This window comes from Pleurodeles waltl, chromosome 9 (genome assembly GCF_031143425.1).
Source record: "Pleurodeles waltl isolate 20211129_DDA chromosome 9, aPleWal1.hap1.20221129, whole genome shotgun sequence".
Lineage (NCBI taxonomy): Eukaryota > Metazoa > Chordata > Amphibia > Caudata > Salamandridae > Pleurodeles > Pleurodeles waltl.
The window spans coordinates 663,928,524-663,945,835 of record NC_090448.1 but is presented as its reverse complement, the minus strand read 5'-3'; the positions used below and the strand labels follow the sequence as shown (position 1 = coordinate 663,945,835).

The following is a 17,312-nucleotide window of genomic DNA, read 5'->3' as shown; positions in this document are numbered from 1 at the left end:
CACTCACTGGGCGCTGCAGTGTAGTGAGTGCAACGCACGCTCTACCTCCCCCCCCATATGAGCTGCAGCAAGCTTCTGTTCAAATCCCAGAATAAACTCCTGGGGATCAAGAGCGGCAGTGCTGCAAAGTAGTATAGAAGCCTAGGTAATATCAGCATGTTTGCTATCGCCACTCTGCCCATCGGTGACAGTGGTAGTTTACTCCAGAAACGTAATGACCCTTTTATGGAAGCCAGTGCTCTCCCCAAGTTTTCGTCTCTAAGATCCTCTGGTCTATGATATATTTGCACCCGCAGGTATTTAAGCACCATTTCAGGTGCCCAGTCGGGGAGGTTTCTCTGCTTGACAGGGGCCGTGTGGTCAGGGGGAACACGCACGATTTTTCCCAATTCACCACCAGTCCTGACATCTCTCCAAATTCAGTCAGGAGAGAAATTACTAGTGGAATTGTCTTGCTTCCCTTCCGCACGTATATTAAGGCGTCGTCTGCATATGAAGATATTATATGTTACGTCCCATTTCTGAGTATACCCCAACTGTCCTCCATTATCCGCAGGCGGGTCGCCAATGGTTCCATTGCTATTGCGAATAGCAAAGGGGATAGGGGGCATCCCTGCCTGGTGCCTCTAGCAATCAGGATGCTATCAGATACGACTCCCCCCGTTTTCACACGAGCTTGTGGGTTAGAGTACAATGTCTGTACCCATTGTATAAATTTGGGCCGATTCCCATTTTCCGCATAGTGTCGAATAAGAAATCCCACTCTAGTGTATCAAAGGCCTTCTCGATGTCTAGTGAAAGCACCATTTCCTCATAACCCTCCGGTGGAGTGCCCTCCAGCACTCCCAACAATCTGCTGATATTTAAAAAGGTGTTGCGTTTGGGGATGAAGCCATTTTGGTCGTCATGTATCAAAGTGTGAATGACGGGTGCTAACCTATTAGCCAATATTTTACCCAGGATTTTGCAGTCAGTATTTAAGAGTGAAAGTGGCCTGTAGGATTTAACATCCGTGGGGTCCCGCCCCTGCTTGGGTAGGACCACTATCATTGCTTCTATCTGCTTGGGGGGTAATGCCTTATGGTTCCAAGCCTCCTCAAATACTTTCAGCAGATGAGGCTTTAAATGCTTTGAGTACTCTGCGTAGTATTCTAGTGGAAGGCCGTCTATTCCCGGCGCTTTGTTCCTGGGCATCTGTGTCAGTGCTACGTTCAATTCCGCTGCGCACAGAGGGGCCTCTAGTTTCTCTCCATCTTCCTGTGATAGTTGTGCCAATTGAGATCCTGCAAGAAAGGATGCAAGCTGTGTGGGTGTACAGGCCACTCGTTTGGCATAGAGGTTCGTATAGTATTCCCTGAACGCCCCATTTATCTCTGCTTGTGTGGTGACTGTCTCACCGTCGTCTAGTTTTATAGCCCCTATTGGAGACTGCTGTCGGTCTTCCTTCAGGAGCCACGCCAGAAGACTGCCTGATCTGTCTCCCTCCGACTGCAGCCGCATCAAATGATATTTGTGGTGGTGTCTACGAAGGCGAGAGTCTACTTCATTATATTTTATACGCACCTCTTTTAATGCGGTGTAGGGTACCTCCCTCCTTGCCACTGCTGTTTCAAGTGCTCTCAGGACCTTTTCTAAGTTGCTGATCTCCAAGTGTAGGGTAGGCCTCACCCCCCAAGTGGACGACATCCAGTACCCCCTAACTACCACCTTATGCGCCTCCCACTCTGCCGCTCTTGAGCTCACGGAGTCTGTGTTAATTTCCCAGTACTGCCTCAATGCTGTGTCCAGTCCCTCTGTGTAAGCCTGATCTTGGAGTGCTTCTGGCTGTAGACGCCATGTAGGGATCACTGAGCGTCCTCTTCCCCATTTTAATATCATTCTGAGCGGTGAGTGGTCCGATAGTGTCTTAGCCAGGTATTCTGTCCCGTTAGTCAATGCGCATATGTCCGCAGTGCCCCAAATTATATCTATACTAGTGTGTACTTTGTGGGGTATTGAATAGAATGAGTATTCTCTCAATTGGGGGTGTTGCATACGCCATAAGTCGTATAGTCTCATATCATCCGCCCATATCTGCAGAGGGGACTTAGCGCTTCTATTTGTTATACCTTTCTTGGGGGGGGGGGGGGGGGGGAAGAGGTTTGATCTGTCCAGCACTGCATTTGGTAAGCTATTAAAGTCACACACCCCCATATGGCCGGGGCTGCGGGGTTTGCTAGTAGTGCCGGGGAGAGTGTACCCATAAACCCCGCCAGTGCGTTGCTGGGGGCGTAGATCCCTATAATCGTTAAGTGTCTCCCATCTAGTTGTCCCTCTACTATTACGTATCTTCCCCCTTGGTCTAGCTTATACGAGGTTCGGACAAACCGGACGCCGCCTGCCATCCATATCAGTACTCCCCTAGCATATGCTGAATAGGCTGTGCCTGTTATTTGCCCACCCCATTTCCCGCGGATCTCCTGTAGCTCAGGCTCCAGTAAGTGTGTTTCTTTCAGGATAGCTATGTGAACTCTCTGGCGTCTGAGACGCGCGTGCACTTGCGCTCTTTTACCTGGCATGCCCATGCCCCTCACATTCCACGTGACTATTTCATATTGGTGTGTATGTGCATTTGTGCGTTGGGACATGTATTGTTGTGTGGTACACCTCTATAGTACTCATTCCGGATTGCGACTTCCTTCTGAGCTCCCCCCCGTTTCGCCGGGTGCGTGTTTAAGACTGACCTCCGCAGTAGTATACCCTGTCCACTGAGATGACCTATAACATACATCTTAACTCCCCTCTCCCCTCCTCCATTCTAACTATTTCCCTTAACCAACTGCTATCACGCAATAAAACACACCACACTCTACTATTTGGTGAAGCCTGTATCTGTACGAATACCTGTGGGGGAGCCATTTTAGGTGCCAGATGTGTCCCTTCAACGGAGCTCACATCCTTCCTCAGACCTAGTCTGCGTGTACGTATCTATGTGAGTGTGGGCGCTCCCGATATGTTGGCCCCCCCCCTATTTCGTATGCACCCAGATATTAATCAGCGATCACAACAGGCAGGAATTAATCGTTCAAAAGATACTCTTTTTAACCAATATGGCTGGCATTTCGGTTCTTGCTGCGGTCACTCCTGTACCCTAGCCGCATGCCGCCCTGACAGGGCATGGGAGGCGGTCTTGTTGTTACCATTCACAGTTCGTCTGCAGTTCTAGGGGTGACCTCCGGGCCCCTGAGCGCTTCTGTGATCGTGGAGTCCGAGCTGACCGAATCTGAGTCCGACCCCGCCAAGGGGCCCGTCCGGAATGTCTCAAAAGAGTTCTGCATGAGTAACGGGGTTTCTTTCAACACCTTTGCTCTTTCCTCCGCTGCTTGCCTCTCCGTGGGTTGACCTCTCTCCTGGTGCACTTCCTCGATGTGGATGTCAGCCAATCCTCCTGTTCGTTCACTCCTTCGTTAGTTTGCACAAAGCCTTTAGCGTGCATCCAGGTCCAGGCGTCTTCGGGGGAGGTGAACATGTGGGTGCGTTCTTCTGAAATTACTCTGTTTGGCCGGAAAGAGGAGAGCATATTTAATATTGTGCTTCCGAAGTCGTTGTTTAATCTTTACATAGGAGTTACGATGTTTCTGTACCTCCTGTGTGTAGTCTGGGTAGGCATGGACCACTGAGCCCTCATGTCGGAATGGGCCTTTGCTGCGGAATTGCTGCAATATCAGGTCTCGGTCCCTATAGTTTAAGAATCTCGCTATTAATGGTCTGGGTGGTTGACCCGGCAATGGCGGTCTTCCTGGGACTCTCTACGCCCTTTCGACAGAGAAGAACTTCGAGGGGGACCCACTCAGCACTTATTTAATTAGCCATTGCTCTATGAGTAGTTCCGAGCTCTGCTCTGGTGGTTTCTCAGGAAACCCTACGAAGCAAACATTATTACGCCGGGATCTGCTTTCTGCTTCTTCGGCACGCCTCCATAGGATCTTCACTTCTGCGTCTAGTCGCTGAATTTGCTTCTGGTTTTCCGAACCCATAGGACTCGTCTTGCTCAGGGTATCTTCCGTCGTTTTCACTCTCTTTGTCAAGCTCCGATGGTCCACTCTGAGTAGGTTCAGATCCTGCGATACTGTGTCTATTCTGAGTTCTAGCGAGGATGTAGTGTCCATGATTGCCTGTAGCACTTTTTCTAATTGTATAGAGTGGGATTGGAGTGTGCTCTCCAGTGACTGCAAGGTTGGGATTTGCTGTTGGTCGCTGGACGCTGGGCCAGGTGCATTTCGTTCTTGGCGGACTTGGACTTCCCAGCCATTGTTTTATCTTTTGAGTAACTCCCACAGCAAGGGGGGCAGCTTTATTTTGCGTCTCTTGAACGGCCGGGCGCCCCAATGGCACCAGTTCTACTTTCGGCGTATATTGCCCTGCTAAGGCCCCTAATCTCTGCCTGTGGGCCCTATCTGTCAGACCTATCTATGGGACATTATGCTGTATCAATTGAATCAGTCTGGGGGGGGGTCCTGCTGATTATGACTGGGTGCGCCGGTCCCGGGGTGCATGTAGGTGCCCACCCTGTATAGAGCCTTTGGGGTTCCAGGTGGCCCAGATGCCTGCAGTGATCCACTACAGACACCGCTCCTGCGCGTGTCCGTGGGCCCCCTCCAGCGTAGCGCAGGGAAGCCTGCAGGGGAGGTCAGCGTTATCAAAGGCGGCGGCTCAGGCGGGGGGGGGGGAAGCCTCCTGGCCAGTCCACCCCCTCACCTATTTTTCAGTGTCCTTGTTATTGCCCCCTTTTCACTTTTCTCTATCCCCTCGTTCCTGGGGGGGTAGGGGGGGGAGGAATTTATCTTCTCAGTTAGGCGGTTGGGGGGGGGGCTATCGCCGATGTGGTTGTGCGCTGCACCCTTGGGTCGGGTGAGCGCCTGTAAATACCATGCGCCTCCTCTCTTAGCCCCCCGCGCCCGAAGCCTCGTGCGTTTAACGTAGCCAGGCCGTCCCCGGCACTTGGGCGCAGCACCACCACACTGCCACTCCCCCCGTGCTCCGCATGGGCGTCTCGCCCCTCAAAGGAGAGCCGGTCCGCCGGAACGCTCCGCTCCACAGGGCCACCTCCGCGCTGCAGCCCCCCGCCTCTTACCTCTGCCCCTACTGAACCGGGGCACTCCAATCTTCTTTCTTCGGGAGCTCGAGCCTCCGGGGCGCCACCACCTCACACGCGCCTCAGACCTTGCGTGCTCCCCGCTCCTGCGCAACTCTGCTCGGTCCCCCGGTTCCACACTCGACCTGGACCGGAGGGCACTTCAGGGCTCCAATCTCCCCGTCCGGAGCGCCCTGCAGGATCGTTTCCTAGGGCCCGAGTCGGAGCTCACTGCTCAGGCGTCCGACTCGGTCGCCATCTTGGCTCCTCCCTCATATTTTGTGTATTATACTTATCTCCTAAGGGAGTAAAGCCTCTAAGATATGTTTGGCATTGTGTCCCTAAAATAAAGTACCTTTATTTTTAGCAACACTGGGTATTGTCTTTCATGTGTGTGAGTACTGTGTGACTACAGTGGTATTGCAAGAGCTTTGCATGTCTCCTAGTTCAGCCTTGGTTGCTCTGCCTACATTTCACTAGTAAGGGATAACTGGACCTGGTATAAGGTGTAAGTATCTTAGGTACCTTCTACAAACCAGGCCAGCCTCCAACTTTCACTGCTCCTGGCTAGGAGTGCCCCATAATTCCAGTCATGGGCCAATGCATGGAAGCGCCACAATTTGGGCAGAAGTACCACCTGCATATTCTTTAAGTGTTGTGGAGGGCTGCAGGGAGTGCTGCAGCCCCCCCAGAAATACTTACAAAAAACCTGACGTTTTCTGGGGTCTATAGAATATGACCCCATGAAAAGGTATTGTTATACTAAGTACTTCCAGAGCTAGAGCTTTTGCTCTTCAGTTTGAGAATGTAGGGATCCCTTGTGGTTGCTGTCATGGCTGTGTTATAGAACCTGAGTAGTGTAAAAGAAAGATTCAAACACATTTAATGTTGTTTCCACCATTATTGCTTTATTTAGATGTTTAGTGCCAACACCAGTAAGCTTGCCTTTTGTATATTGACATTAACTAACATTAAAAAAATACTGGGAATTTACTGAGAAAACTAAAGATTAATGCAGTTATAGTTAGATATTCAAAGAAACCCTAGACATTCATGGAAAAAATAAAGGTTAAAGTGACAGTTACAGTTAGATACTCAAAAAGCCTTAGACATTAACTGAAAAAAAAATAAAATTAAAAGGGTGTTATAGTTAGCCCTTGTCACACCCTGCTAATTACCTCACATATTACATCACTCATGACATGTTTGATGACTCCATTGACAGCTTCAATGCAACACCTGAAATAACATCATTGATGACAACACTGGGGAGGAGCCAAGACAGCGACTGAGTCGGACACAATGTCAATTCGTTCTGCAGTGGACGATCGCCTACATACATCCTGCAGGTTTAAAGAAGCCCCCTTGGATTAAGCGAGATCAGACATCTCCATCTTCAGCACCCCCCGAACGAGCTGTGAGACGGGCTGCAGGGTGAGCGAAAGTTTTGGATGTGGAGGCACAAAGGAGCGATTGCAGAGGAATCAAGACTGCTGGGCAATGCAGGCACAGACCTGTATAGAGGGCGGTATAGCACTACTCAAGCAGCAGCTGGAGTTAATTGGCCCAGGGGGAAACGTCAAGCGCAGCGGGTCAAATCACTCATGAGCAAGTGTCTCAAGACCTTAAAATGAGCAGGGTCCCTTGTTTCTTGAGAGTGAAAAAACAATCATGATCATGATTATGTGCATGGTCCTCTGACTCTTATCCTAATGCCAGAAATGGAATTCAGCGATTTGAAGGGGAGCACCGACTAGGGGACTGAAGAGTGACTAACAAAATTAGAGACCTGAGGTGGAAAAATGTATAGGCTTGAAGTCAAGTGTGGAGACTTGTGGGTGAGTAAGTTGCAGTGGAATAATAGAGTTTCTAGTCTTGGATAATGCTACTGGCCCTTCAAGCTTAAAAAGCTTAATTTATCACAGATGCCAAAGTTACTCCCTTACTATTAACTGAACAACAGTTCATGAAAGGTCATTTCCCACACATGTGGGCTACTTTTTTTGGGTAGCTGGGCCTAACATTAATCCCAATCCAAGCCTGCCCACAGCCTGTGCCTTACACAGTTTAAAGGGGCCCCCCATTGTTCTCATTCAATTCCTCCTCACTTTATTCCCCTTGGCAACAAACACAGTCCCAAAATGCAGCACTTATTTGAGACGGATACAGAATATTCAATGAGGCCTAAAAAACATCTGACTGGGGGCCATGGCCTGGCAAGATCTCCAACAGGACATTTACTTGAGAGCGTCCAGATCCCCACCAGTGACAGTATATAAACTTGCCAAATGCTCTTTGAAAACATACCAGAAAATTCAATGGATAGCTGCAGGTAGGATGTAGCATACATTTCAGTCAACATTGTGACTCAATCCCTTATAGAATACTGCTGAATCACTAACAAGAGATTGTGCTTCCCCCTCTGCTAGCGCATGATAGCAATGCTGACATGCTTCAGACAGGTTTGGCTGAGTCTTAAAGTGAGCAGGAGCCACTAGGGAGCTCTTGATGGGCAGACATCACCCCTCCCTGCACACTGCTTTGGCTGTGCAAAGGGGTGCTTAGGCACAGGGCCTGGCCTGTGGTTTCTGCTCAAGGTTTGACCCATTGTGCTTGGACTCTGGCAGGCCTTTCGTTAATTTTTGCAGATCTGTGAATCCTAAATAGGATTTGTGAATCAGATACAAACTTTACATCTTGAAGCATTTCTCTGAACTCATAGTCCAATTTCTGACTGAATCTTTATACCTATAATGAAAGTCACAGACCATGGTACAGAGATGGGTCCTGCCAAACCTTGCAGCCACGGTAAGTGTTTGCAAATCAAAAATCAACCTTGTTAATCCTGCAACATTTTATTATTTCAAGTAAGAGGCGCACTTTGAGGGTCCCCGAACTCTGGCCTGGGGTTGAGGGTGTAGCTACTCTGCCCCCTATAGGGTTTTGTTTTGTAATCTGCTGTACATAGAGAATGGTCACCCAGGAAATCTTTGTGACAAGGAGGGAGTCCGGTAAGAGCCGGGAGACGGGAAGAGAGGGCCTAAATATCTACATGGGAGGCTTATCTGTTACATTCCTGTTGTGCACTGTTTAGTCACCTTTCTTATTCTGCTATGCATCTCAAACTTAAGGTGCACTTGCCTTGGAGATCATACCTTCTGTCTGGCAGCTGTTCATTGGAAAGAACTTCTGCTGAAACTCAAGATCATTTCCAACCACCAAATGTTTCACATAAAATTAAAAACTCAACTTTATAATCATGTTCTTGTTTTTCCCTTATACTTTTTCTATTTTTAACTAAGCACTCTGTTGTGTAACCATAAGCTTTAGAAGTTCACAATTCATTCATTCATTTAGAATGGTACATGCATCATCAAATTAAAACCAGCGAACATGAGGTACTTGTATTCTCACAGAGAAGGAATATGAGATGGGGACCATCATCCTCGAAGAAGCCAGTGGATAAGGCATAGTCTGAGGCAGGCATGCTGTTAGATAGACCCTTACATATTCACACAGAAGAAAAGACCTTCAGAAAGAGGGACTATGAAATGGAATAAAGGATTTTGTACCTGCATCCTCAGAAAGAGGGGTCAGCAGAGGGGGTCCCACTTCTGGTTGTGGTTCATCAGGCTCTTCCCCTTTTTCTTCTTCCTCTCCCTCCTCTTCTTCCATCTCCTCTTCAGATTTCTGGGCGGTGTTGATCCAGACACAGCGGCCCTATAAACAGTACAAGGGAACGTTAAGCAGATGCTGAAACACCTTGATTTACTGCTGCAAATCACTCTCTATCTTAATTGTGTATCCTAATTTATGTACACTGTAATGGTTGAGATTTACATCTCAAAATTCAGCTGCAATACATTTCGCTCCACTCACATTTTATCTGCTGGTTATCATCCATCTTTGAAAATTCAAATTCATTCTTTCTGATGACACAGAGAAAAATGGTTTATTGCCAAGACAAATTGCATAAGTGGACAGAGCATGAACCATTATGTTACAATTGCTGAGGCAAGGCACCGGGTCTCCATATGGTAATGTGCAATTCCTGCATATATATTCCGCTGCAGGGTTGTGAAGCAAGATAATCAGCTACCAAGATGGCTGTGTGAAGTCAGTTGTTACAAAGTTATGTGTTACATTGTGGTAATTTACAAAGCAGTAGTCACTTTGATGATTAACTTTACAAAATAGACGGATAGGCCACTGTGTCACACATCACTAGTAAAATTATTCTTCATCCTGGAGAAAGGTGTCAGCAGCAAGGTCAGTCTGTTGCAAACCATTACTTCACTGAGCCATCACCCTAGAGAGAGGTCTAACCAGATCGTAGTGTGAGTAGTTGCTCCCTAAATTGATTTTGTGACTTTGGCAATTCCCTGATTGGCAAAGACTTTAACCCCTTATAAACCCCTAGTAAGTTGTACCTAGGGTACCCATGGCATAGGTGGTAAAGGGGTCCCTAGGGTTGCAGCACAAATTTGTCCCACCCTAGGTGACCCACAGAAATTGTTGACGGCAGGCCTGCCATTGCAGACTGCCAGAGAGGTGCAACTTGCTCGAGTTCGACTGTGCCGTCACCATGAGTGGCACAGTCCCATGTACTGCCTTACATATATGTCAGACCCTCCTCTGCGCCCCAGAAGGCAGGGTGCATCATATTTACGATGCAGGTATATAAGCACAAGCTTATATGTCTCTGTAGTGTATTTTCCAGTAATGTACACTATAAGTGCAGGCTGGTCTATAGGATAACATGGGACTGAAACCTGGGCGGACCCGGGTTGCTAGCTTTATTATGGTACCACCTAGATATCTCCAGTTTGGTGTCAAACAACGTGCTTTCTGTCCCCCATCACAAATCCGGTGTAGAGAGACAGCTGGTATGCATCTAGGTGGCACACTAAAAGTTGCCCATCTGTTTGCCCACCTTTGGGGTCTGGCCGCTCAGCCCATGCTTTTTCCCGCGGGTGCTGCCGCCAAGACAGGTTTCTAACCTCCTGTCAAGTAGTGAGGACACTCTACTGTCTAAGACAAAGGCTAACGCAGGAAGGTCACACCTTTCCCGCCCCTCAGCTGGGCTAGTGAATAGAGCCATCAGGGCAGTGAGCTTTGAAGGCTTATATAAGGTCCCTTATCCTATAGGGTAAGAGATTGTGTCCCTCTGTTTTTTTAGAAGCTGAGGATTTAATTATTAGTATTGTTTAGCACCCTTTCCACAGTAATGAGCAATTGCATGGTTGTGTGTTCACCTTTAGCATGGATTTTCACACCTTGTATGCAGTGGTCTGCAGTGATTATTTTCACGTATCCTTAGACCCTGTGCATGCCGTGTTTTAACTTTAACTTATATTCTTCCTAGTACGTTTCCTCCATAGGCCACCTGTAACTGAGCTAATTCTCAGGTAAGCCAAGACTGTATTATAATAGAGCCTTTCACCTTTAATTTAGAAAAGGCACTCACAATAAATGTAGGAGGAATCCCAGGACCTGACGAATGCCCCAGACCAGTCTGGCTAGATGAGCGGGCAGAAACATGTTGGCCATTAGGACTAAGGCGACACTATGAATCATTATACTCAATAGTGTCCCAACTGTGTTTTTAACGTTTTTTTTGTTTTTTGCATTTATTGGTAACAAAATCCAAACAGAACAAAGCTCTGAGATCAACAAGTACAGATTAAAGTCAGAGTAGAGTACAAGGCACAACTGGAGTCGCATAAACCATCATAAGTATAAATCAAGGAGAAGGCGGCATGTCTCCACTAGGCGCCGTGCAAACAGAACCGCATCACTGAAACATCCTGATGCAGACAATGAAAGGAAAGGGGAGGAATAGGAAAGGAGGAAAATCAAAGAGCAAGATGATGAAGTAGAAAAAGAGAAAACAAAAAAAAGGGGGGGGGAATAAAGGAACACCGAAGCCGTCAAATCACCAACAGGAGTGCAAGCAGTAATTGAATGGCATGTAAGGGGAGCGTAGCTATTGCATAATCAGTGGGAAGCATTGGGCAACCGTATGTTGTTCGATGCTCGGGACTCCAAACAATGATTGCGGGGGCCTATATATCCCTCGGACGGGAACCCTCAGGCATAAGGTCCCAGTATATCATTAGTTGCTCCTGACAGTACATAGTGTCCCGCAACCAGTCACAGCAACGGGGAGCCCGCCGTCACCCCCAGCACATCGCAACCCTACGCTTAGCCAGCAGCAGCAGTAGTCCCACCAGCCTCCTGTGCGTGGAGGGAATCCCCTCAACATATCCCAAAAGAGCAAGCTTGGGGGTGTGCTGCGGCAACAGGTGCCCAGTCATCTCCTCAGTCGCCCGCAACACCTCCATCCAGTATTCTTGCAGTGCCGTACACCTCCACGCGAGATGCAGAAGCCCGCCTCTGGAGCCAGACACCTCTCGCAGCACGCATTGGCTCGAATACCCATACTCTTCAATCTACGGGGCCTATAATACAGGCGATGTAAAAAAATTGAAGTGAATAAGGGGCAGTCTATAGTTAGGGGACAGCTCTCTTATATGTGCACAGCATCGTCGCCACACATCATCAGGAATGGTTTCACCTATGTCTGCCTCCCAGTGGGCTTTAGCTTTAATCTCAGTCACTGTGTTCTGCATGCAAACATATAGACTTGTGATAAGCCTACGCGGGGATCGTGTTTGATATATAAGTTCCAACGCTCTGCACACCGGGGGCATTGCAGGAAAGCAGGGGTAACGCGCACGTAGCATGGCACAAATTCTGAGAAAGAATAATCGGTGCAGTGCGGCGTTATGCACATCACCAAGTGCAGCTTCCAAGGAGATAAACATCCCACCAGAAAACCAAGATCCCAAAGTAGTTAAGTTGGACTCTCGAAGAAACTCACAGACTCTGACATCCTCTGACAACGGCATGTCTGCAACATCCCGCACCGGCATCGAAGGCGCAAAGGGCTCTCACACAACAGCGCGCTGCAACGCAGTCCAGGCCCTCGCCGTACAAGCCACAGTATCGACCCTTCACTTTCTGGGTCTGATCGGGCTGTTAAGCACCCACGGCAGCCTATCAGGCCACACTGCGCCACACTCATGTGCCAAATGTGGCAGATATCATATAGGGTGCATCCAAAAATGCACAAAATGAGCCTGCGCGCAAAGATAATAAAGTTCGAGATCCATGGCCGCCACCCACGCAGTTCACCCGGAAGTGTCAGTTTTTCCCATGAAATTCTGGGCTGCCGACCAGCCAAGGCCAGAGCCACAAGCGCAGACTTAAGCTGCTTCAAAAAGCTCTCTGTAAGGACAAGAGATAGATTGCTAAATAAATACAGAAATGTGGGCAGAATAACCATCTTCGCTATCGCTATGCGACCTGTCGGCGTGAGCGGCAATGAACGCCACACCTCCACCTTATCTTTCAACCATGCAATAGCTTTGCTGTAATTTGCTGACCAAAGCGTATTGATGTCCCTACTCATCCAGATACCTCAATACCGCACCGGTCCATCAGCCCAGCTGAGAGGATATCCAGAGGGGCACTGTACCGTCACCTTGGACAATGGCAGCACCACCGACTTGGACCAGTTGATGGTGATCCCAGAAATCTGCCCAAAGCAAACTATCTCATCTAACAGAGCATCAAGGTGCAGCTGCGGATCGCGAACGTATAGGGCGACATCGTCCGCATACATAGAGATCAATATTGGACACTGTCAAAATGCCAATCCCCTGTGGTTATGGTGCTGTCTCAGGCATGCCGCAAACGGTTCCATCGTGACTGCAAAACGCAGAGGAGAGAGTGGGCATCCCTGGCGAGTGCCCCTAGCAATCGAAAAGGGATCAGAAATAGTCCCATTGACTCTCAGCCCGGCGGATGGCTGCAAATACAGCAGGCGAATCAGTTGAATAAACCTAGGGCTCAACCCCACTCGAGCTAACAAAGTGAACATATACTGCCACACAAGAGAATCAAAAGCCTTAGTGGCATCAAAGAACAACGCCGTCGCACAGTTATCAGGATCGATCATGCTAGATATTGGAAAGTAGGTGCAGAGATCACACAAAGTAGAGCGCCCCAGCACAAAGCCGGACTGATCCGGCAGCACCAAGGAAGGGAGCAGAGGCTGCAGTCGGGCTGCAATAAGTTTCGCCAGAATGTTATTATCTATATTTATTAATGAGGGGGGCCGACATGAATCGCAACAGCACGATCCTTCCCGGGCTTCAAATAGTCACAATGAGAGCCTCCCGCAACGAGGCCGGGAGAACACCGTTCTCAAGAGCCTCCGCATATACCTCCAGGAGGTGCAGCGCTAATATATCTGCATATTCCTTATAGAAGGACGGCATCAAGCCATCCAGCCCGCCCAGGGGCCTTATTACCCGGAAGACTGCGTATAGCCTGGATCACATAGTCCGCCGAAAAGGGATCGTCTAGATATTGCCTATGTGAATTCTCAAACCACAGAAGGCTGAAATCCTCAAAATAGTCAGTGGCAGCTGTGGATCTCAGCCCTGAGTGCTCAGCATGCAGGTCAGAATAGAAGTCAGTGAGGACTCGCCTGATCTCCTCAGTGCCGGTATACCGCACGCCAGTCGAATCAGTCAGCTCTATAGTATAATTACTTTCCCACAGCTTACGAAGCATTGTTGCCAGTGTTCGGCCAGCCCGCTCACCCTCACCATATCTCCTCGCCGTAGCATCTTTCCCTAGAAAACAAACCTCGCGAAGAGCAGCCTCCTCATACTGTGTCCTCTTTCCTCTCAGTTCAGCCAGAAGGTCACCAGACCAGTCAGAGACCAATCGTTTTTCGAGATCAGCAATCTCGGCCTCCAGGTGAGCCAAGTCCTGCCTTAGCGTCTTCAGCACTCTGTGCTGTTTAGAGAGGCAGAGCCCGCGAATTACTACCTTGAAAGCCTCCCACAAGGTTCACGCAGTGGACACAGAACCCTGATTCTCAGCAAAGTTGTGCACGATGGCGTCACGGATCTCATCCCTAAAAACCTGATCTCTAAGCGCACCATGGGGCAGCCTCCACATAAAGGCATGACCAGGGCCTCCAGGGACAAGCAACTCCAGCATGACCGGCGAATGATCCAATAAGGTACAGGCTTTATGCTCAATTGACTGCGTCCAGAGCTCTACGTCCCTAGTGCCGATCCATCTATCTAAACGGGACCAACTACCATGCACATAATTGACACAGGTACCCTCCCTGTCTGTTCCATGTTTTACTCTCCATATGTCCACTAAAGCACCTTCAGCCATCACAAGAGACAAGGCCTAAGCAGCCGCCACGTGCTGTGGTCTAGCCTGGCTTTCACGATCCGCCACAAAGTCCAGCCCCGTGTTGAAGTCCCCCCCCCAACAGCAGGGACCTGGGACCCAGTGAGCCAATCAGCCGCAACACTTCCCCAAGTAATTCAGGGTCATTAGTATTTGGGCCGTAGATCAACATCAACCTACATGGTCTATCTAGCAGTGTTCCACGCAGCATGACATAGCGACCATTCGGATCCACAAGCACCTTTTCAGTACACCATTGCAGCCCCTTCCGGATCAAGATCGCAACGCCGTGTATACCTCAAGTACATCGCAGCGTCACACTCACCAATCCAACCAGCTTTGATTTGGCGTTTCATGGCTTCCACCAGGTCAGTCTCCTGCAGCATACAAATGTCAATCGCATGTTGCTGCATATAGGCAGACAGTGACCTCATCTTACATCCATCATTGAGCCCACAAACATTCCAAGTGAGGCAACGTACAGGCATCGCACTATTTTGTGCCATCCCAGCAATCTACAAAAACACACAACTCCCCATGCCATCTCAATAGAGGCATCGGCTGCATGCAGGGGAAGGAGCAGGAGAGAAAAAAAAAAGGCAAGGAGAGTAAACCAAGTACAAAACATTACAGACCCCCACCCATGCTGACCCCCAAAATGGGTCAGTACTACAATCCTGCCAAACCCAAATACATATCCCACAACATGATAATAAACAGCTTGTAGTTTAGCTGGATAAATGAGGGAGTATTTGGCATTGGTCTGGCTCAGAGTGCATTTGACCGGCAAGAAGGCCTTACAGGCCGCCTGCACCCCAGGTGTGTAGTCAGGGAAGATACTCAGTTCAGTATTATTATAGATCACAGGTCGTCGCTCCCTCGCCAGTCTAAGTATGGTGTCCCTGTCTCTTTAGTTTAGTAAGCGTACAATAAAAGGGGGCGCCGGAGTCCTCGGCGGAGGCCGCGGCCCCAGAGATCTGTGGGCCCTCTCCACCACCAACACCCAGGAAAGCCCTCCAGGGAATAATGCAGAAAGCATGGTCTGGACATAGTCCTCCATGTGCCCCATGGCTGTCGACTTCGGGAGGCCCAAAATGCGGATGTTATTATGGCGGGAGCGCGCCTCAAGATCCTCATTTTTATTTTGGATTACCTCCAGCACGCGCTCCATGCGCAGCAACTGTTCCCTGTCTCCGAGGCAATTGCCCTCCAGATCCGAGGTGCGCGATTCCAGCTGCTCAAAGCAGGTGTCATGACCATCTACCCATTCCTTTAAACGATCCATTTGCTCAGTTAAATGGTCGAGCTTGGCATCAATGCTAGCGAGGCTATGCTTGAGGTCTAAAAACATAGCCTTCACGAAGGGCGCGGAGGCCTCCTCCTCAAGCGGCAGGTCATCCCCCGACTGGCCAGCCAGGCCACTTTTCTTTTTCCCACCATCAAAAGTGAGCTTCGGCTACCTCTGGTCCGCCTTCCCATCCTCTATGCAGCCGACGAGGCTGGCAACCAAAGAGACACCCACCACTCCGCACCAGTAGAAGTCACCAGATAAGTAGGGCCAGTAGAAGCTCCTCGAAGGCACTCAATCCCGCCCGTCGCTAATACCACAGCAAAGAAGGGGGGCGGCAGGCACCAGAACCAGGCCCACGTCCGCCACTGCACAGCCGGCAGCAGCCACAGAAGTTTGTCACAGCGGCCCACAGCAGCAGCACTCCACCCACTGGGACACGAGGCTCAAACCCCACCTCTGATCAGGCCTCACAGGTCACCAGTAGCAGGGCCCCCACTTAACCAGAGAGGCCAGGCCCAGGATCACCAGCCGGCCACCTCCAGGAGAAGGGGGAGGGGTAGGTCCACACCCCAGGCATCTCGAGGGGCATCCCCCTATGGTCACAGGGCACCAGCAGCCCCCCAGAGTCCACCAAAACACAGGGGCAACAGGAGGCACCAGCCCCCAGACAAGCCACAGGATAACGCTCCCGCAGGAGCCTGCAGCCCAACCAAGCCGCCGACCAGGCCCCGCAAGAAGGGCCGCCGTCAGGTCCCATGCCTCCGATGCAGGGGCAAGACAAGAAAGGGAGGAAGGGGACGCTCCCCACGCCACTCACCAGCCTGGCCTCCAGCAGCCGAAGACACAGGCGCCGGAGAGTCATGCGCGCACCGCGTGCCAAATCAGGGCCTGCCCCACAGGTCTGAACAGGCCAGTGTGGCCCCCGGCACCTAACCGGAACCTCGCCGCAGCACTCGGGAAGAATTAGGAGTTGTGTGGCTGATCGGCCAGGATAACAGCGCTGATGAAGTCCCCCGCCAGGCAGAGCCTCACAGTGTGGAAGCCTTCTTGCAGGACGGCCAATGTCACGCCCCACCCACTGTGTTTTTAACCTTACCAACAATCACCACTATTAACCCCTTCGCTGCCAGGCCTTTTTTTGGCTATTTGGGGCAGTTCGCGCTTATGCCCTCATAACGTTTTGTCCACATAAGCTAGCCAAGCCAAATTTGCGTCATTTTTTTCCAACATCCTAGGGATTCTAGGAGGTACCCAGACTTTGTTGGTTCCCCTGAAGGAGGCCAAGAAATTAGCCAAAATACGGTGAAAATTTCGTTTAAAAAAAAAAAAAAAAAAAAAAACATTAAAAAGTGGCTGCTGAAGAAGGCTTGTGGTTTTTTCCCCTGAAAATGGCATTAACAAAGGGTTTGCGGTGCTAAAATCACCAGCTTCCCAGCTTTCAGGAACAGGCAAACTTGAATCAGAAAACCCAATTTTTCAACACAAATTTGGCATTTTACTGGGACATACCCCATTTTTACGTTTTTTTGTGCTTTCAGACTCCTTCCAGTCAGTGCCAGAAATGGGCGTGAAACCAATGCTGGATCCCAGAAACCTAAACATTTCTGTAAAGTAGACAAAATTCTG

The 17,312-nt window shown here is 49.6% G+C and overlaps 1 protein-coding gene across 1 annotated transcript in view; it reads right to left on the bottom strand.

Moving 5' to 3' along the window:
• Window positions 1-17,312, bottom strand: part of LOC138259838 (radial spoke head protein 6 homolog A-like) — a 257,110-nt gene that overhangs the window by 145,543 nt on the left and 94,255 nt on the right. The window contains exon 4 of the mRNA XM_069207737.1: window positions 8,686-8,833. Coding sequence (XP_069063838.1) covers window positions 8,686-8,833 — 148 coding nt within the window. The remainder of the gene's footprint in view (window positions 1-8,685; window positions 8,834-17,312) is intronic.